The following is a 19,661-nucleotide window of genomic DNA, read 5'->3' as shown; positions in this document are numbered from 1 at the left end:
TTGAGTGACCAAAAGACCCTTGGTCACTTAGTAGGACTTTTCTTTCACGCTGTGGAGCTCAAGGCCTCAAGTCAAGATCTTCAATCAAGGCATCCTCAGTTATATCAAGCAGCGGATTATTCAAGCACATCAAAGGTGGCATCTTCAACTCTCAAGCACATCAAAGGTGGTGTCTTCAACACTTGTTAACTCAAAGTTAGAAGAGTGTGGCACGAGCCTTAAGCAATAGAGAAAGAGTGGGACTGGAGTATTCCTACCCCCATTCTGAGTATCTTTGGGCATGGGGCTTATGACCCAACGCTCATCGTATTCACCTCTATTCATGGACTTTAGCACGATTCTAATCATAAAATTGACAAGTCTCTCACCACAAAATCAAATGCAACAAAAGCAAAGACTACAATCAACAACTTATCAATCATGAATCAAGTTGTACGATACGAGCCTTAAGTAATGGAGAAGGAGTGGGACTGGAGTATTCCTACCCCCATTCTGAGTATCTTTGGGTATGGGACGTATGACCCAGAGCTTATCGTATTCACCTTCATTCATAGACTTTAGTGCAATTCGAACCTAACGATTGATAAGGTCTTCATCTTCCAATTCAAGAAACAACTACAAAGACTCTTCTCTCTCCACTTGAAAGTTAGTGTGATTCTCATCATCCAGTAACTATCAAGTCTCTCTCCATTCTATTCAATTCTCAATCATCCATTTCCTCTTGCCTCCTATCAATTTCTTTTCAGCCCAGTGGGCTGAACTACGAAAGCTCTGATTTCCTCATTTGCAATTGAGGATACGTAGGCGGGAGAACCTAGTTTCTTCGCGAGCTACCTTATTTATTAATCAATCATTCTTCATTCATTCAATCAATACCATCCTTTTGAGATAAAATATCATTGTTCCTTGGATTCCATTCACATCCTTTTAGGACGCTTAATGAACAGTCCATCTTTGTGAACCAAGAGTTGTTTGTACTATGTAACAAACACTTAATTCCTTTGTTTTTGGCTATTCCACTACAGTGATATGATGCCTTGGGCCCCTCACTTGTAGGTTTACCTTTACTCTTCAGTTTAAAGTTTATCCCTTCATGGATTCGAGATACTTCTTCTCTCTGATCTCAAACTGTTTGTTCCCCAGCAAGTGATACATTCTCCCTTGCATCCAACAATACTCTCTTGTGGGTCTCATACTCATCCTTTTAGGATGCTTAATGAAAAGGTTGCCTTGTGAATTAAGAGTTGTTCGCACTATGCAGTCGAACACTTAATTCATTCTTTTTTCGGTTGTTCCAACATGATGTTGTAGGCCCTCACGTGTTGATTCATACCAGTTTAACTCTTGAGTTCGAAGCCAGTTATCTTCGTGAGCTCCCTCGATACCATTCTGTTGGTGCAAGTTATAATCTTCATCACTGTATATCTCCCTTTCTCTCTTTTCGTAGTTCTGAACTACGATTTCTCTGATTTTCTCATTGCAGAATGAGAATACGTAGGCACGACGATGCGAATCCTTGGCGAGCACACTTCTAATTATTCCTCCTTCGCCTTAGGGCATCATTCATATCTTTCACTATCCATTATCTATCTTCAATCATAAATCGTTGACCCAGTGACATACTTGTCTCTTTGACATCGAGATACACTTTCTTTGGAATTCCATATATACCCTTTTAGGACGCCTAATGAATAGTTCGCTTCTGCACCAAGGGTTGTTCGTGCTATGCAATCGGACATTTAATTCCTTCTTTTTTTAGCTAAAACCCTACAGTGGCGGTCCGCTAGTCCACGTATTGGTTAACGTTGTTTCCCTCTATGGTACAAATTCTATTTCTCATATGGATTCCAAGATACTTTGACTTTCGATTTCAAACTATACCTCTTCAGTCACTTATCACCAAATACTCTATTCTGTGGCTTTGGTCACTTCACTCCATTCATTTCCACGATACATCCATACTCCACCTTCATTCACTTCATGTGATATACCTATTCTTTGAGCCAAATACACTATACCTTTGTGCTCCATCTTGTATCCCTTCTTGTGAACCAAGAGCTGTTTTATTTGTCTTGTCAGACCTTGTAGCTTAGACAAACATCTCCTTACTTACTTTGCAGCCGCATTTAGGAAACCCTTCTTTTCGGTTATTCCAACACGATGTTGTAGGCCCTCACGTGTTGGTTCATACCAGTTTTACTCTTGGGTTCACATTTTCACCCCTTGTTGGAGTTCAAAGCATATTATCCTTTGGTTCAAACCATACCTTTGATCACCCTTCTTTTCATCTCCTGCCATTAGTTCTCTGAACTACGGAGCTCTGAATTTCTCATTGCACTATGAGGATATGTAGGCATGAGGGCCCCAATCCTTACCGAGCACTTTATCTATTTTCTTTCCTTTTCCTATTCTTTTGCGAGTAATCTTTAGATAACACATATTCGAGCAAGAACAATCAAAACGTTTCCCATGGAGTACCATGGATGTTTGGCGTGCTAATACCTTCCCCTTGCATAACCGACTTTCTTACCCAGTATATCTCTTTCCCCCGGGTTTTATCGATGTTTTCCCTTCCCTCTGGGGATAAATAAAGTTTGATGGCGACTTTGTTGTATGTTCGAGCATGCGATACGTTCAGGTATATTTCCGCTAGCTTCACATGCTATGATGACTCTCTTTCACGACATTATCCACAAAGAGATTGAAGTTTATGTAGACGATATGATTTCCAAATCTAATATTAAAGACGGTCACTTAGACCACTTGAGAAAGCTATTTTCCAGACTCCGAAAATTCAAGCTAAGGTTGAATCCTACAAAGTGCACCTTTGGGGTCCGAATCGGCAAGCTGTTGGGGTTCATCGTGAGTCAGAAAGATATTGAGGTTAATCCTGATAAAGTCAGAGCAATTCAAGACATGCCATCTCCCAAGAGGTCTGAGGGTTTCCTTGGATGACTGAACTACATTTCAAGGTCCATCTCTCATTTGACGGCTACCTGTGAACCAATTTTCAAGTTGTTAAGAAAGAATCAAGTGATGATATGGAACAATGATTGTCAAGAGGCATTGGATAAGATAAAACAGTACTTGCAAGAACCACCGATCTTGAAACCACCGGTTCCTGGTAGGCCACTAATCATGTATCTCACCGTGTTAGATGAATCAATGGGCTGTGTATTGGGTCAACATGATGCCACATGTCAAAAAGAGCATGCAATCTATTACTTAAGCAAGAAGTTCCCTGAGTACGAGACCAGATACTCACTATTGGATAAGATTTGTTGTGCTTTAGCTTAGGTAGCTCGACGCCTAAGATAGTATATGATTTTCCATACCACTTTGTTGATATCCAAAATGGATCCAATAAAGTACATTTTTAAAAAGCCTGTTGTCAGTGGAAGAATTTCCCAGTGGAAAATGTTGTTAACCGAGTACGACATCCAATATGTAACACAGAAAGCTATCCAAGGGAGCGTCTTGTCTGACTACCTTTCCCATCAACCCATGGAAGCTCATCAACCAAAGAAGTTTGACTTTCCTGATGAGGACATCATGTTCATTCGAGATTGCAATATCTCAGGCCCTGCCGAAGGACCAGAACCAGGATCGCGGTGGACGCTCATGTTCGATGGTGCCTCTAATGCAAAAGGTCATGGGATAGGAGAAATCATCACATCTCCGACTAGTTTTCACATTTCATTCACCTCTAGATTATGCTTTGACTGCACCAACAACATGGCAGAATATGAGGCATGCATCTATGATACTGAATTAGCTATTGACTTAAGAATCAAGATTCTTGAAGTGTATTGGAACTATACTTTGGTGATCAGTCAAGTTCGAGGAGACTGGGAAACTCGGGGTAAGAAGTTGGTTTTGTACAGAGAACACGTGGTGAAACGGACTCCATGTTTTAATGAAATCACTTTTCATTATATCCCAAGGGAAGAGAATTATTTAACTAATGCTCTAGCTACTATGGCAACCATGTTTAAAGTCAAGTGGAAGAATGAAGCACCTGCCATCCATATTGATCACTTGGGTGAACCAGCGCATTGTCTAGCAATGGAGGCCGAATCTGACGATAAGTCTTGGTTTTATGACATTAATAGATATTTGGAAAAACAAGAGTATCCCGAGAAGGCATCCATGACTGATAAAAAGGCTTTAAAAATATTTTGTGCTAAGTTCTTCCTGAAAGGGGATGTGCTATACAAGATGAATTTATATTTCGTGTTGCTCTGATGCGTGGATACACACGAAGCAAGTACGGTCATAAATTCAATCCACGAGGGTTGTGAAGGTGTACATGCTAAAGGGCCCGCCATATCTAAGAATATCTTTCGGGCTGGTTATTATTGAACAACCATGGAGGTCGATTGTTACAACTTCTTCAAGAGATGTCATAAATATCAGATATTTGGTGACAAGATCCATGTTCCTCCGACTCCATTGAATATTCTGACTTCTCCTTGGCCTTTCTCCATGTGGTATATTGACATGATTGGTATGATCGAACCGAAAGCTTCTAATGGTCATCATTTCATCCTTGTTGTCATTGACTACTTCACAAAGTGGGTTTAAGTTTCTTCGTATGTGAATGTTACAAGAGAAGTGGTTACACGATTCATAAAGAAAGAAATAATATGTCGCTACAGTGTTCCTAGCAAGATTATTACTGACAATCCCAGTAACCTCAACAATAAAATGATGAGTGAGTTATGCCAAGAATTCAAGATCGAGCATCACAACTCTTCACCATATTGGCTTAAGATGAATGGCGTCATCGAAGCAGCTAACAAGAATATCAAGAGAATTAACCAGAAGATTTGCAGGACGTATAAGGATTGGCATGAGATGATTCATTTTTCTTTGCATGACTATAGAACTTCAGTGCACACTTCTATCGGGGTAACTCCTTATTCGCTTGTATATGGAATGGAGGTTATTTTTCCTATTGAAGTTGAAATTATCTCTCTAAGAGTCATCATGGAAGAAGATCTCGATCAAGCTGAATGGGTACAATCCATATATGATCAATTTAACCTCGTTGAAGAGAAGCGTTTGGCGGCCTTCTACCATGGTCAAATGTACCAAAGACACCTCAAGATAGCTTTTGATAAGAAGGTACTCCCTTGCATGTACCAAGAAGGTGAACGCGTGCTTAAGAGATACTCTCTTATTCACTCGGATCCTCGAGACAAGTGGACTCCCAACTATGAAGGACCCTTCATTGTCAAAAAGGCCTTCTCAGAAGGGGCTCTCATTCTCACCACAATGGATGGGGATGACTTTTCGATGTCGGTGAATTTAGATACAGTTAAAAAATATTATGCCTAGAAAAAAATGATGAATACAAAGCCCGATAGATTGACATTTGCAGGAACCAATCTAGGCAAATATGGCTATCCCGGTGGACCCAAAAAAAAAGAAATATGCACACAAAAGTTAGGGATAAAACAAAAAATATACAAGTCCGCTAAGTTGAAAACCTGAAAGGGAGACGTAGGCAAAAATGGGTATCCTGGTGGATAAAAAAATAAAAAAATTCATTCAAAAGTTAGGGATAAAGGCATTTGACTATATCTTTTGAGCCTATCTCACCATAAGCTTGACCTCGGACAGTATCAGATCAATCCAATCATCGTCAACCAAATCATAGTGTTAGAGCTCAGTGCTACAATGAATAACAACCAATGTTGTAATCAGTGGAAAATCCAACAAATTTCTCATTGCCATTTACTTTGTTTCTCAATTTTCGAAAACTCCTCTTTAAGGATTTTTGCATCCTCGTACACACCTCATAGGACTTTTGTCTAAAATAGGATGTATTAGTATCCTATTTAAGATATAACAAGTCGTGCTAATGGCATCGGCCCAGAAACACTTAGGTAAATTACCCTTATTGAGCATAGTTCTAGCCAACTCCTATAAAACACGATTTTTGTGTACCACAACACCATTTTGTTGTGCATTTCTTGGAGCGGAAAAACTATGCTTAATTTCATGTTTATCATAGTAATTATCAAAGAGGTGGTTTTCAAATACACCTCCATGATAGCTTCGGATAACAATTATTTTTAAATTCATCTTATTTTGGGATAACCTTGCAAATTATGTGAAAGCTGAAAAAGTCTCATCTTTACTATGAAAAAATATGACCCCAAAACATATTGAATAATCGTATACTATAAAAAAAACATAGTAATTACCACCTATGATTTTAGTCCTTGAGGGACCAAAGAGATCCATATGGAGAAGCTCAAGAGGTCTCGAACTTGAAACAATGTTTTTCGGTTTAAATGAGACTCTTATTTGCATACCCATTTGGCATGCATCGCAAAGATGGTCTTTTGAAAACTTTATTTTTGGTAGACTGATTACTAAATCTTTTGAAATCACTTTGTTTAGTAAATCAAAGTTGACATGTGCTAGGCGTCTATGCCATAACCAAGAGTCTTCACTCATGGTCACTAGACGCTTAGTTCCTGTCGAGGATACGTCATCTAAGTTAAGCATATAGAAGTTATTAACCCTCGAGCCATTAAACATATATTATTTCTTTTAATTATGTTCAAACATGCAACAAGTATTTGTAAAAGTTACTTTAAATCCATTATCACATAGTTGACTAATGCTAAGAAGATTATGTTTAAGACTTTCAACTAACATAACATCGGAGATAGTAGTAGACGAGGATTACCTACACTAACTTTTCCAAGTATTTCTCCCTTGTTGTTGTCTCCATAGGTAATAAAACCCTTATTCTTTGGTACAAAGTCAATGAATAGAGATATGTCACCTGTCATATGTCTTGAGCATCCACTATCGAGAAACCACATTTTCTCCATAGAGCCATGACACTTATAGAATCAAACAAGAGTAATAGGTACCAAATTTTCATTGGGTCCTTGAGAGTGAGCGAAATCAAGGTTGCATTTGGGCAACCATTGAAAAATACCTTTAGGAATAAAGAGTCTCCTAAACTTTCATTTTCAATAGTATAACCTTTCTTACAACAATAGTTATAAGATAAGTTGTGATGAGATGTACTTTTGCTATTTAAATTCTTTTGAACATATTTATACTTTTTATATGAAGGGTTCAAAGACCGTTTAAACTTTAATGGATCTATAGAAAATGTAACATTTGGTTGTAATGCCTTGTCCAATTTAGCTTTAAGAGTATTTACCTCCTCTTTTCATATGTGACAAGTTACACAACCGAACCAAGAAGGTTCTTCATCCTCACTCTTATCTTTTTGAATATCTACCATAGATTTCTTAAGATCTTCCATATTCTTTTTGGTTTCTAACACTTTAGCTTCTAAATGTGAAAAGATTATTTTGTTTGAAGCTAACTTTTTAAAAGTGTTTGCGGCTTCTTTATGTAGATTTTCAAAAGCCTTGTGTAATTGGGAATAAGACAATTCATTAATAGGTTCAAGTTTAGAATGACTTACATTCTTTTTCTTATTTTTTTTAGTCATGAACTAAAGCTTGGCCAATTCATGACTTGAACTTGAGCTTTCACCCCTTGAAGAATCACTTTCACTCTCCCAATAAATATAGGCTCTTCTAGACTTTTTAGATTTCTTGTGATGGCCTTTCTCTTTGTATTTCTTGATCAATGGACAATCCGGCCTATAATAACCTACTTTTCCACAATTTTAGCATAAACCTCTATGTTTACCCTTCTTATTCTCATCTTCCTTTGAGGAGTTTGATAGCCTTCTAAAGTTTATTAGGTTCTTGTCTGAGTGCTTGACTCCATTTTTCCTTATGTACCTATGGTACCTTTTGACAAATAACCCCATTTCTTCATCATTGTAATTCTCGTCATCACTTATTTCACAGTTACTTTGCTCATTTGTTGAGGAATTTGAATTTGAAGCCTTTAGAGCAATATAATTCTTTTCTACCCTCTTGTCCTTACCTTTCTCCTTCTTTATCTTTTTCTCATGGTTTTTCTCATGTTTTTCCAAGCAAGTGAGTTCTTGCTCATGTTCTTATAGCTTTCCAAATAAAGTTGTGAGATCAAGTGTTCTAAGATCATTCGCTTCTTTAATTGTTGTGACCATAGGTTGCAATTCCTTATTAAGACACCTCAAAACTTTATTAGTAGCAATATCATTGGAAATAGGCCTACCTAGAGCATTCAAACGATTTATAAGATGTGTGAACCTCTTTTACATGTTGGCAATGGTTTCACCATGCTTCATGCGAAATAATTCAAACTCTTGAGTTAAGGTATTGATCCTAGATAGTTTGACTTCATCAGTTCCCTCATGGGTAACTTCTAATGTATCCCACATAGCTTTGGCAGTTTCACAATTGGAAACACGATAATAATCATCAACACCAGGTGCAGATATAAGAATATGTTGTGGTTTCCAATCATGTGACCATAATTTCCTCTCATTATCATTCCATTGTGCTTCCGAATTTGGTACAACGACACCTTTACTATTGGTCATTGTAATTTGATTAGGACCATTGGTGATGACGTCCTATACACCCTTATCAATCGAGTTGATATGGCTACGCATAAAAGCTTTCCAATAGCCATAGTTTTTTTCGTACCCCAAAATTTGCCCTATCCTTTTCATCTTTTCATTCAATCCTTGACTTAGGAATCATCTATATACATTCATATCTCATTCATATACATCATTCATCCAATAAGTTGATCACTATAGATTTAAATCTCTTAGATTGCAAGCTAGAGTTTGGATGTGTGTCAAACTCTCAAAGGCATGTTGACTATTCATCTGAGAATAGGGGATGTGAAGCGCTAATTGCCTAATCTTTGAAGTATGGATTCAAGGAGACTTCATCATGACACCCCCTAGGGCATGCAAACCCTAGTTTCTTGATTATATGGTTATGGGGCCATATAGATGTTCTTTGGGCCTTGTGTTGGCTATCAAAACCCTGATTGGGGGTTCACACGTGGAAGATTTGTCTGTGAAGTATCTTGATTCATTCAAAGGCCTTAGTTGAAGGGCATGCCTCATTGAAACCCTAATTAAGGAGGATGTGATCCTAGTGTGCCTTGTGGCTTGACTTTTCATCTTGTGTTATTGGAAACCCTACAGGGAAGTGATGTCTAACTATCATACCATGCATCATCCATTGCTCACATGATTACATGGTGGATATTTCATTTGGTTTAAATCTTGGCTCAAGCATCCATATGTGCATATGGTCAGGGATGACTGATTTCATTCAAGTATTGGTTCCATTGGTTTAAATATTAGTTATTGGTCCATATGAATCATATTTTTTTTGCATTACACATGAAAACCCTAATTCAAGATCCACAGTTGACTTTTGTCAACTATTAAATTTTTGATCAAACAAGTTGACCAAAGTTAATCATCCATTCAAAGATCCATTTGATCGTTACATCATTGATCATTTTCATTGGTTTCAATTCACATTCTTGTTTAGCAAAATATTCAAATTCATCTTTTTTCCATTCTTTGGTACATTGCATTCAAATGTAATTTTCAAACATGTTTTGCAATAATCATTCAATACATGAAAAACTTCTATCATATACTTTCCATAAAAGTTTCTCACTTTACAAATTTCATTCAACATTCATTCATGAACATGTGCCATTCATACTCTTCATTCATAAATACATAACAATACATACCAAAGGGGTCATTTTTTACATTCACAATCCAATTTCATTAACATGAATCCATGGCAATGCATCACATTACAAATGAACCATCCAAATTAACCTAAACTAACACATGAGACCTAAGTTCTAATCTAAGTTCCTAAGCATTAACATCCATATTCATCCACCAATTCTTCATGACCAAGTTCCTCCAATACATTACAGTCAAATTAGCATGAGTAGCCTTCATTTTATGAGCGAGAATTGGCTCCTAGGCCTGCAAAATAATCCGCCACAATGTTAGAACAAGATTTTGGTTCTGCAGTTTATGTCTAAGTTTTGATGATAAGAAAGAATGAAACAATTTGACACCCTAATAAATTTTCTAAGTGTGTAGGACTCTAAGGTAAATTGAATCCGATAAAACAATATCTAACATCAAGCAAAGTCCATAACAGCTAATCAAGAAATGAATGAATCATATCTGATGTTGAACACAAGCATGTTCAAGAGAATCACATACAGAATCTGAAGATTATGAAGACTGTAAAATCCAAAGACTCCAAAGAATGTACATTTATAGACTCTGAAGATACTCTATCTGAAGATCAGTCAAAGAACTATCTGAAGAAGGCTCAACAAAACAACTATCTGAAGAATACAAGATCTACGAAAAGACTCTGATTTCCGCTCACTCTGATTCACGCCCAACAGATTATCTGACCAATCAAAATCAGAAACTTAATAAAGAAGTATTATTAGTATGGTATGAATATCTATATGGATAATATTGAATACACTCCAAGACTGCTATGGAAAGGACAAGAAAATTAATGTCATGAAGTCCCATTATTGGGCAGATATCACCATCAACATTCTCTCCAACGGTATCATCTCCAAGCACTATAAAAAGGCCTCACTATCATCATACCAAGATACAAAGTGATCACACAAGAATTCTACTATACACATTGAATCATATACAAAATTCTTGTCATTGTATAATTCAGTTATCACACACGAGTTGTTGCTCATAATGTGATCATTGATCATTTGTTTGTAATTGTGTTTATCTTGCTTATCTAGAAGCATCAAACACACTCTTGTAATTCTCAATAGTTGTTGTAATTCCTCAAGTGACTTGTGAAGTCTGTAGACTTGAGAGGACTAAGAGATTGTTGAATTCTTAGATGTTTGATGTAATCCTTCTAGATTATTGGATTAAGTCCTTATTGAAGGTTAAATCACCTTGGCCGGGTGGACTGGAGTAGCTTTGGTTTTCAAGCGAACCAGGATAAACTTATGTGTTGTTTATTATTACCTTTGTGTGTGTGGCTTTGCTAAAAGTTTTTATTTTCAGTGAAAACAATTTAAACCCCCCTTTCTTGTTTTTCTATACCTTCAATTGGTATCAAAGCTTAGGCTCTGTTATTAATTTTCGAATCAAACACTTAATAGTGTAGAGAGATCCAATGTGAGAAAAACATCATGGCTAACACAAACGAAAGAGATTGCTACAACGTTAAACCTCCAGTTTTTGATGGAGAAAAATTGGATTACTTGAAAGACAGAATTGAAAGCTTCTTCTTAGGCTACGATGCTGATCTATGGGACATTGTTACAAATGGCTATGAACCACCCATCTCTTCCCTTAGTATTGTTATACCAAGAAGCATAATGAGTGATGATCAAAAGCGTGATTTCAAGAATCACCATAAATCCAGAACTATTATGTTAAATGTTATATCTTACAATGAGTACGAAAAGATCACCAACAGGGAAACAGGTAAAGAAATTTTTTATTCCTTAAAGATGACTCACGAAGGCAATAATCAAGTCAAAGAGACTAAGGCTCTGGCCTTAATCCAAAAATATGAAACCTTCAGAATGGAAGATGATGAAGTTGTTGAGGTAATGTTTTCTAGATTCCAAACTTTAGTTGCAGGACTCAAGGTTCTGGACAAAGGATACACAACAAAAGATCATGTCAAAAAGATAATCATAAGTCTTCCAAATAGGTGGAGACCTATGATTACTGCTTTAAAGTTATTCAAGGATCTGAATAACATAAGCCTTGAAGAACTCATCAGCTCCCTCAGGAGTCATGAGATAGAGCTAGAGGAAGATGAACCTCAAAAGAAAAGCAAATCAATGGCTTTAAAGTCCATATCAGAAAGAAGAAATCCAAAAAGGAACAAAGCCTTTCAAGATGAAGAAGACGACGATGACTCTGAAAAGGAAGATTCTGATGATGAAGAAGAGTTATCTCTTCTATCCAGAAGAATCAAACAACTTTGGAGAAAAAGAAACAATAACTTCAGAAGACCCAGACAGAGGGGAGATCATCCGAAGTCAACCTTCAGAGGCAGACCCAACAAAGAGGTAACCTGCTATGAATGCAAAGAACTTGGACACTACAGAAATGAATGTCTAAAGCTCAAGAAAGACAGCTCTAGAAAATAAGGATTCAAGAAAAACTCCTTCAAAGCTAAGAAGAATGGACTCATGGCAACATGGGATGACTCTGAATTTGACGCTTCAGAATCTGATTCTAAAGAGGAACAGGTAAATGTCGCATTTATGGCTACCACATCTGGAAACTCGTCCGAAAAGGAATATGACTCTGAAGAGGTATTCTCTGACTTTTCTCGCTCTAATCTGGAAGCCTGATTATCAGAATCTCTAAGCTCTTATCATAAGTTTCGACAAAAATTCAAGATCCTAAAAAGGGTTCATGAAGAAACTGTTGAAGAGTGTGATAAGCTTGAGAAAGAAGTTTCTGAACTTAAAAAAAACAACTTTATTCTTGAAAAGGAAAATGAATTTTCAACTAAAAATTGTTTAAAACATGAAGAAACTCTTTCTAAATCTCCACCACTTATGAAACCATCATATACAAATATGAAAAAGCTTTTCAGAAATTTCTGAATAATGGACTTGAAAGAGGAATTGGATATGACTCTGATGAAGATGATTTAAAACCTTTTGAAGAAGACAAACCTAAATCTCTTTTTTCTTATCATTACACATATGAAAAACACAAAAAATTCAATAATGCAAGAAAACACAAAGTTATCAGAAACTTTGGGAGAACTAATCATACAGGACCCAAAAGATTATGGGTACCAAAAGATAAAATAGTATATGTTGCAGATATCCTATGCAGCAGAGTTAAAACACCAATCATGGTACCTGGACTCTGGATGCTCACGACACATGACAGGAAGAAAGTGTAAGACCCCAATTTTGACCCTAAGATCCCTCATGTTATCTCATCATATGCATTGGCATTGGGATCACACCTTGGCATCCTCCTTACCCCTCATTCATTAGGTTTGCATTGGGAGAGATCACCAAGCACATTTGATTGTATCATACTTCATTTTTTATTATTTACTAACCAAAATACCAAAAATATGTCAATGTATAATTTGTTGCTTTTGTAGGTAGTGTGCATGCTCACCTATGCTCCATCAAGCTCATATCTAGGATTTAAGACCCTCAATGGAAGGAGTGCAATCAAGAAATGGTTCACATTAGCTCTAAGAATCATATATGGACCCCCATGATCTTCACGTATCATTTTGATCAAGAAATCATCAAGAGTTTGGAGTTTGTTTGCCTTGGAAACCCTAATTCATATGGGTATCTTGTGTGACTTCTTCAACAAGTTTCTTCAAACATTGATCAAATATTTCAAGGGATACTTCACATTACTTAATATTACACATATATGATCCTTCATGAGTCCCAAAGATCAAGATAATGTCAAACTAGCAAGATGGTTCATGGTGGTTGACCAGAGAAAGTCAACTGGTCAAAACTGGGGTTCCCTAGACCCTATCTCCTACAATTTTTGTCATATGAAAATGATTCCAAGAGAAAAGTTACTAAAAATGGCACTCCAAAAAACTTTAATGTTGGAGTCAAGAGCTAAGTTTTCTTGGAAAGTCATTTTTTATGGTGAAAGATTATAGGTCATTTTGTCTTAACATTAGTTTGGAGGTCAACTTCCCAAGATCATAACTTGCTCATTGTTCATGATATGAACTCCATTTAAACTCCATGATTGAATTCGAGATGTATACTTAAACTTTGATGTTTGGAGGAAGTTCAAATTCAACTTGAAAATGCATGTGCCAAGAGGAAAGATTATAGGTCATTTTGGGTCAATACCATTGAACAAGTGATTTTCCTCAACTTCTAAAATGCATAACTCCTTCATTCCAAATCCAAATGAGATGATATTTTTGACCATATTTAAGAGGTTTGAAAGAGCTACAACTTTTATGAAGGAACGTTTCTCATTTGAGGTCCATAAAAAAGGTAATTCAAGATGGAAGAAGTGAATATTTGACTTGGGACTTAGAATTTTTTTAAATATGTTTGATTTCCCAAACTTCCACATCAAAATTCATCATGATCCAAGCTTCAAATGAAAAAATGTTCAACATGAAAGTTGTTCCCTTTGATCTCACCTTTCCAAAAAGTCCAAGATTATCATTTGGCCAAAGAATGAAGGACTTGCGCATGGGTGCAAATTGAAGAACCATTTGGATAATTTCCACTTCCACTTTTCATACACAATTGCATGGCTTTGTAACATGGTTTCAGCATGATTCACATTCAATTATGGACCTAATTGCATCACTTGATGGGCCTATCACACCCCCATGCAAGCATGCAAAGAGAATTTTCAAATTTTGCCAAAATTGGAAGTGTGTGGAAATCAATCTCATGGCCTATAAATAAGACCCTCATTGCTCAGAATTGAGGATCTCATGCCCAAGCTTTGAACCTGCAACCCCAAACATTCACCATTGAAGGATAAGCTTGAAGATTTTCTTTGAAAATCAAGTTTCAAATCTTCAACTATTTTGAGATTGAAACTCCAAGAATCCATACCTTTCATTGATCCTAATCACTTCCAGCAAGCATATGAAGCAAGGCCAGACATAATTGAAAGCAAGATCGTGCCAATCTGGAGCTCCATTGAAGGTGAATTTTTAGATTTTTCATATCTTCGATTCTCCCTCAATTCTTCACCATTCTTGTTGATTTTTAGTTGCCTGGAGTCCTATCAATATAGGCAAGAAGATTGAGTTGCTTTGAGGTAAAATTGAAGAAACTCAGTTCATGGTCCTCAAAATTCAAATCCTTGTATCTTTTTATATACTTGGAATTGGAGAAAATTGAGGCCAGATTCGTGCTCCTGAGCATTTTTGCTTCAAAATAGTGTATTCAATCTTCATTTTCCATTGAGTTGAGCTTGGACCAGACCGGTGGTGCTCACCGGAGAAGATGACCGGAGCTAGGGCTCTGGTGGTGTGCTGGCTTGTCTAGGACCATCTGATCTGAGTCTTAGGTTCTAATCTCACGCGTCCATTGTGATTATCATGCCTGCAACGTAGTTGACTCGTGTATATATGGAATGCGCGCTCCTTGCCATCTGATCTGCCACATCAATTAATGAGGGAGATCAGATGGCCCTTGTTTTTTTTATTTTTCTGATTTTCCATTTAATCCTTTTATTTTGATTAATTCATATTAATTTCATTTTTAATCCAAAAAGTATAGGACTTTCTCCAAAAAAAATCAAATATTTTCCTCTTTCATTTTATGAATTAAAATTATTTTTTGGATTAAATTTGATATTTTTCATGATTTAATTGTTTTTGTGCATATTTTTAATTGTTCAAAAATACTTTTGACTTTTCAAAAATTATGAATTTTTTTGTCTAAGGTTTTTTGAACTTGTTTGACCTAGGATCATTCTCTTGGCCATTTACTTGGTGTTTTGAAGAGATTTTAGGTTTTTGATCAAACATAATCTAATTTAAATGCATTTTAATTTGATTTTTAATTGATTACTTGTGTAGAAATTATGTTGAGCCATTTTTATTGACTTGTGAAGTTTGACTATGTGTTTGGGCCTTGGTCAAGGTTGATTTGACTTTTGTTAGATTAAAATCATTGGATTTAGGGGATTGATGAAATGTACATTTCATCTCCCAAAATGAATGAATGATTTTAATTTGATAAAATTCCTCCCATGACCAATTTGTGTTTCTCTCATCTCCCCTCACTCTTCATCTTCAATCACATTTTATCCCATCCCTTTCATTGACCAATGAAGTCTCAATATCCTAAGGCTAATTGGTTCATCAATAGCTTTGTGTTAGATGAACCAATACAAGTATGGATGAGATTAGGTCCATCATTTGATCATTTTCTTTTTGAGTGTGGTATGTTTTAGGAGTATGATTCATCATACCATATCTCTAACATGCATTAACACCAAAATTTCTATTGCTCAGCCTCAGTTAGTTGTGACTTCTACATAAGTCCAATTACGATTGCTTAACATAGCGCTAAATTTTGACCCAAAGGCATAACATTCTAGTAAGTGAGATTGTAAGTCTCCCCCCTTTCATGGTATTGTATGGAAACTTGGCATTTTTTCCTTCCTTTGGAAGATGTCTTGGTTCAAGGATTCATGCTTGTGAATAAAGGATTGAGTGTTCTCCAAAGAATGACTTAAACAATTGAAAAGTAAAACACCACTAACATTTGACTAACTTCTATTAATCTTGCTTTTATTTTCAAGTCATTTACTTTATGCAATTTAAATTCAAGTCATTTACCATTTCATTTGCCATTTACATATCATTTAACTTGTTTATGTTTATGTCATTTTCACTTTGCTCACTTGAGCCATATATTGTGATTGTATATATTTGTTTGTATATTTTGTTTGTGTTTGTGGTCTTAGGACCTTAAAATACTTAATAAACAACAAAAACCCTAAAAAAATGTTTGTGTGGACTATTGGATTTGATCTGAGCTTTTGGACTTAGAATTAGGCAACATTCCCTATGCAAAAGGACTTGGCCAATGCCAACATTTCTGAGACCAAGTTATTATGATTTGAGCTTCCATCTGATGCAAGTATTGGGTTCCACATGAATTCATCTGCTACACGGTCTTGATGCAAATGTTACTTTGAACCTGTATCTAATGCCTTATTTTGAGCGAATCAAGGAGTATTTCATCTGATACATAGGAAGATTAAGAAAAAGACATTGAAGTTGTTTGCTTGGATGTGGATATCTTTATTTGATGCATTTCTCTTCATATTACTACTTGCTTATTGATATTGCTTGAAAGTCCAAAGGAAAAATGGGTTTCTATGACATTCTTGTCTATTGGATTGCATCCCATTGGTCAGATCTTTTCAACTCTTAACTTTTAAATTTTTGCTTAGGATTAGTCTCTTCATCTCCTCTCATTCTCTTAAATTTCAAAATCTCTCCCCCTTTTAAAAATATTCTTTGCTTGTGATTTCTAAACTTAGACTTTATTTCAAAATAGAAACTTTGGCCTTATGTCAATGAATTTTTAAACTCTTTTCTTAAATCAAACATGTAAATAAATCTAATCATATTGACTTAAAATTTCAAAAGACAAAAAGAACTAACACTCATTCAAACTTTTAGGCCCTTTGTGCCTCTTTTAAACTTAATTTTTTATTAAAAGCAATCCACTCATTTTGAAATTGATACCACGAACTACAAGGTTTTGATCCCTCATTTTTATATTGGTACATAGGCACAAGTCCCAAGGTCTTGTCAAATACAAAAATATAATTAATAAATTCACTTCTCATCCCCACACTCTATTTATTGCAAACGTCTTTTATACCAAAAACACATACACACCTAAAAAAGGGCTCCTTAGGGGTACCTAGGACACTTTGGGTGCTAACACCTTCCCTTTGTGTAACCAACCCCCTTACCTGTAATCTATGGTATTTTATTAGTTTTGATTTGAAAACTTCTTATCTTTGGGTTTTGTTCGTACTTTTCCCTTTTCCTTTGGAAACAATAAAAGCGCGGTGGCGACTCTGGTATTATTTGAGTTTAAACTTATCCATAGCTTGATGGTCATGAATTTACCGCTACAAAAATAAAGTGGCGACTCTGCTGGGGAGTAGTCATTGGTGGGTTTAGCCTACTTTTTATGTGTAAATAATTGTATATTTGATGTTTGTATATTTGTATGTGTGATATAATCTGCTAGTTATGCTTGGTGATCTCTGAGTGGTGAGATAAGTTCTAACCCGAACTTGAGTGCAATTAAGATAGGAGGATGGTATAGTCATGTCTGACTTGTGTGGAGTAGTGCTTAACAAGTTGGCTTGAGACCCATCTGCTTAGTGGAGACCCTTTTAGAGTTATTGATGTCACACAAGTTATTTGTGGTTAGGCATTACTTTCTTTGATTTGGGGTCTGAGAAGCTAAGGACCATAGAACATTTAACCCAACTTGTCCTATTTAGGACGTAGTGCAGAGATTGTTCAAGTGTAGACTTGATAACGGTTGTTAAGTGATACTACACTCAAACGAGTTTCTCTTGAGAATATTATGGGTTTATGAGTCAGTCATCCTAACCTGTAATATTTGATAGATGAAATTAAGACTCTGGGAACTTTTTAGAACATGATCTACAGGTTTTTATCCTTAGTACACTCCTTTGGGATGGTTCTTAACCTGACTCCATGCTCGTGACTCACAACAAACCCTTGATTCTTGGTTGATTCAATCAAGTCTTATCAATATCAATGGAACTTGGATGTTGTAAGGTGAAAACCATAATCCACCAAAATGGATGATTGATCTTGACAATGACTCAATTCATCCCTTGACCTTTGTTTGTTTCCCTTATGTGTGATCCCTTATTTGTGATTGTTGCATTCGTGCATCCATGTGCATCACAACATTCATCACACAAAAAATAACTTCAAGGAAACGAGGTTTTATTTGCGAAAAAATTCAGACCATGGATTGTGGATGAAGGAACACTAAGAAGTATAGTTTCAGATGTCCCGACTTGAAAGAGCTAAGGAAGTCATCTTTTGTATTAGATCCCTTAGACTTCAAGCAACGTGATGGGAAGCTTTTGTATGTGTTATCTGCTGATGTAGTTGGAGGACTCTTGAGTGTATTGGTCTAGTTTTATGACCCACTCTATCGTTGCTTCACTTTTCCCGATTATCAGCTTATGCCTACATTAGAGGAGTATGCCCATCTCTTGGGAATACCTGTTTCTGACAAGGTGTCTTTTAGTGGATTGGAGGAGGTTCCCATATATCATATTATAGTTGAAGCTCTTCATCTGAAGAAGTCTGAGAATGAGGCTCATTGGGTGAAGAAAGGAGGAATATTTGGGTTGACTTTTGAATTTCTCATAGGGAAAGCTATTGCCTTTGCTCAAGCCAGTAGTGTGGATGCTTTTGAAGCTATCTTTGTATTGCTCATATATGGTTTGGCTTTATTCCCTAACATTGACGGTTTTGTTGATGTTAACGCCATTAGAATTTTCTTGATTGGGAATCATGTACCTACTCTGTTAGGTGATATATACTTCTCTTTGCATATGAGGAATTCTAAAGGTGGTGGAACTATTGTGTGTTGTGTTCCTCTTCTGTACAAGTGGTTTATTTTGCACTTGCCTCAGACGCCTACTTTTATGGAGAACAAGCAATGTCTACGGTGGTCTCAGAGACTTATGTCCCTCACTAATGATGATATAGTTTAGTATGACTCCGCATTGAGTAGCTTGGATATTATTGATAGTTGTGGTGAATTCTCTAATGTGCCCCTTATTGGTACACAAGGAGGAATCAACTACAACCCCGTTTTGGCTCGTCATCAACTTGGGTTCCCCTTGAGAGACAAACCTAATAACACTCAGTTAGAAGGTCTTTTCTATCAAGAGGGTAAAGATCCCCAACATTTGAAGCAAGAGATGATACATGTTTGGTATAACGTGCATAGGAAAGGAAGATCTGAGCTTGGTCCGCGCAACTGTGTAACTTTGGAAGTTTACACTACTTGGGTGAAGAAGAGAGCTTTGGAATTGAAGATGCCATATGCTTGTGAGAGACCTATGTTTATGGTTGTGGTTGAGCCATTAACTCTCCCTAACCAAGATGTAGAGGAGTTGTAAGACGTACTCGCCAAGATGA

At 36.4% G+C, this 19,661-nt stretch overlaps 1 protein-coding gene across 1 annotated transcript; it reads left to right on the top strand.

Moving 5' to 3' along the window:
• The first annotated feature begins 3,354 nt into the window (after positions 1-3,354).
• LOC127081172 (uncharacterized) lies at positions 3,355-4,245 on the top strand. Its single transcript, XM_051021453.1, has one exon. The coding sequence runs from the start codon at positions 3,355-3,357 to the stop codon at positions 4,243-4,245; it is 891 nt and encodes a 296-aa protein (XP_050877410.1).
• The last annotated feature ends 15,416 nt before the right edge of the window (positions 4,246-19,661 follow it).

Source organism: Lathyrus oleraceus, chromosome 5, assembly GCF_024323335.1.
Source record: "Lathyrus oleraceus cultivar Zhongwan6 chromosome 5, CAAS_Psat_ZW6_1.0, whole genome shotgun sequence".
Classification (NCBI taxonomy): domain Eukaryota; kingdom Viridiplantae; phylum Streptophyta; class Magnoliopsida; order Fabales; family Fabaceae; genus Lathyrus; species Lathyrus oleraceus.
The sequence above is the reverse complement of the archived record's forward strand: the minus strand, read 5'-3'. Positions and strand labels throughout refer to the sequence as shown.

Coding starts and splice junctions, on each gene's coding strand:
- LOC127081172 (XM_051021453.1), top strand. CDS start 3,355: ATGGATCCAATAAAGTACATTTTTAAAAAGCCTGTTGTCAGTGGAAGA.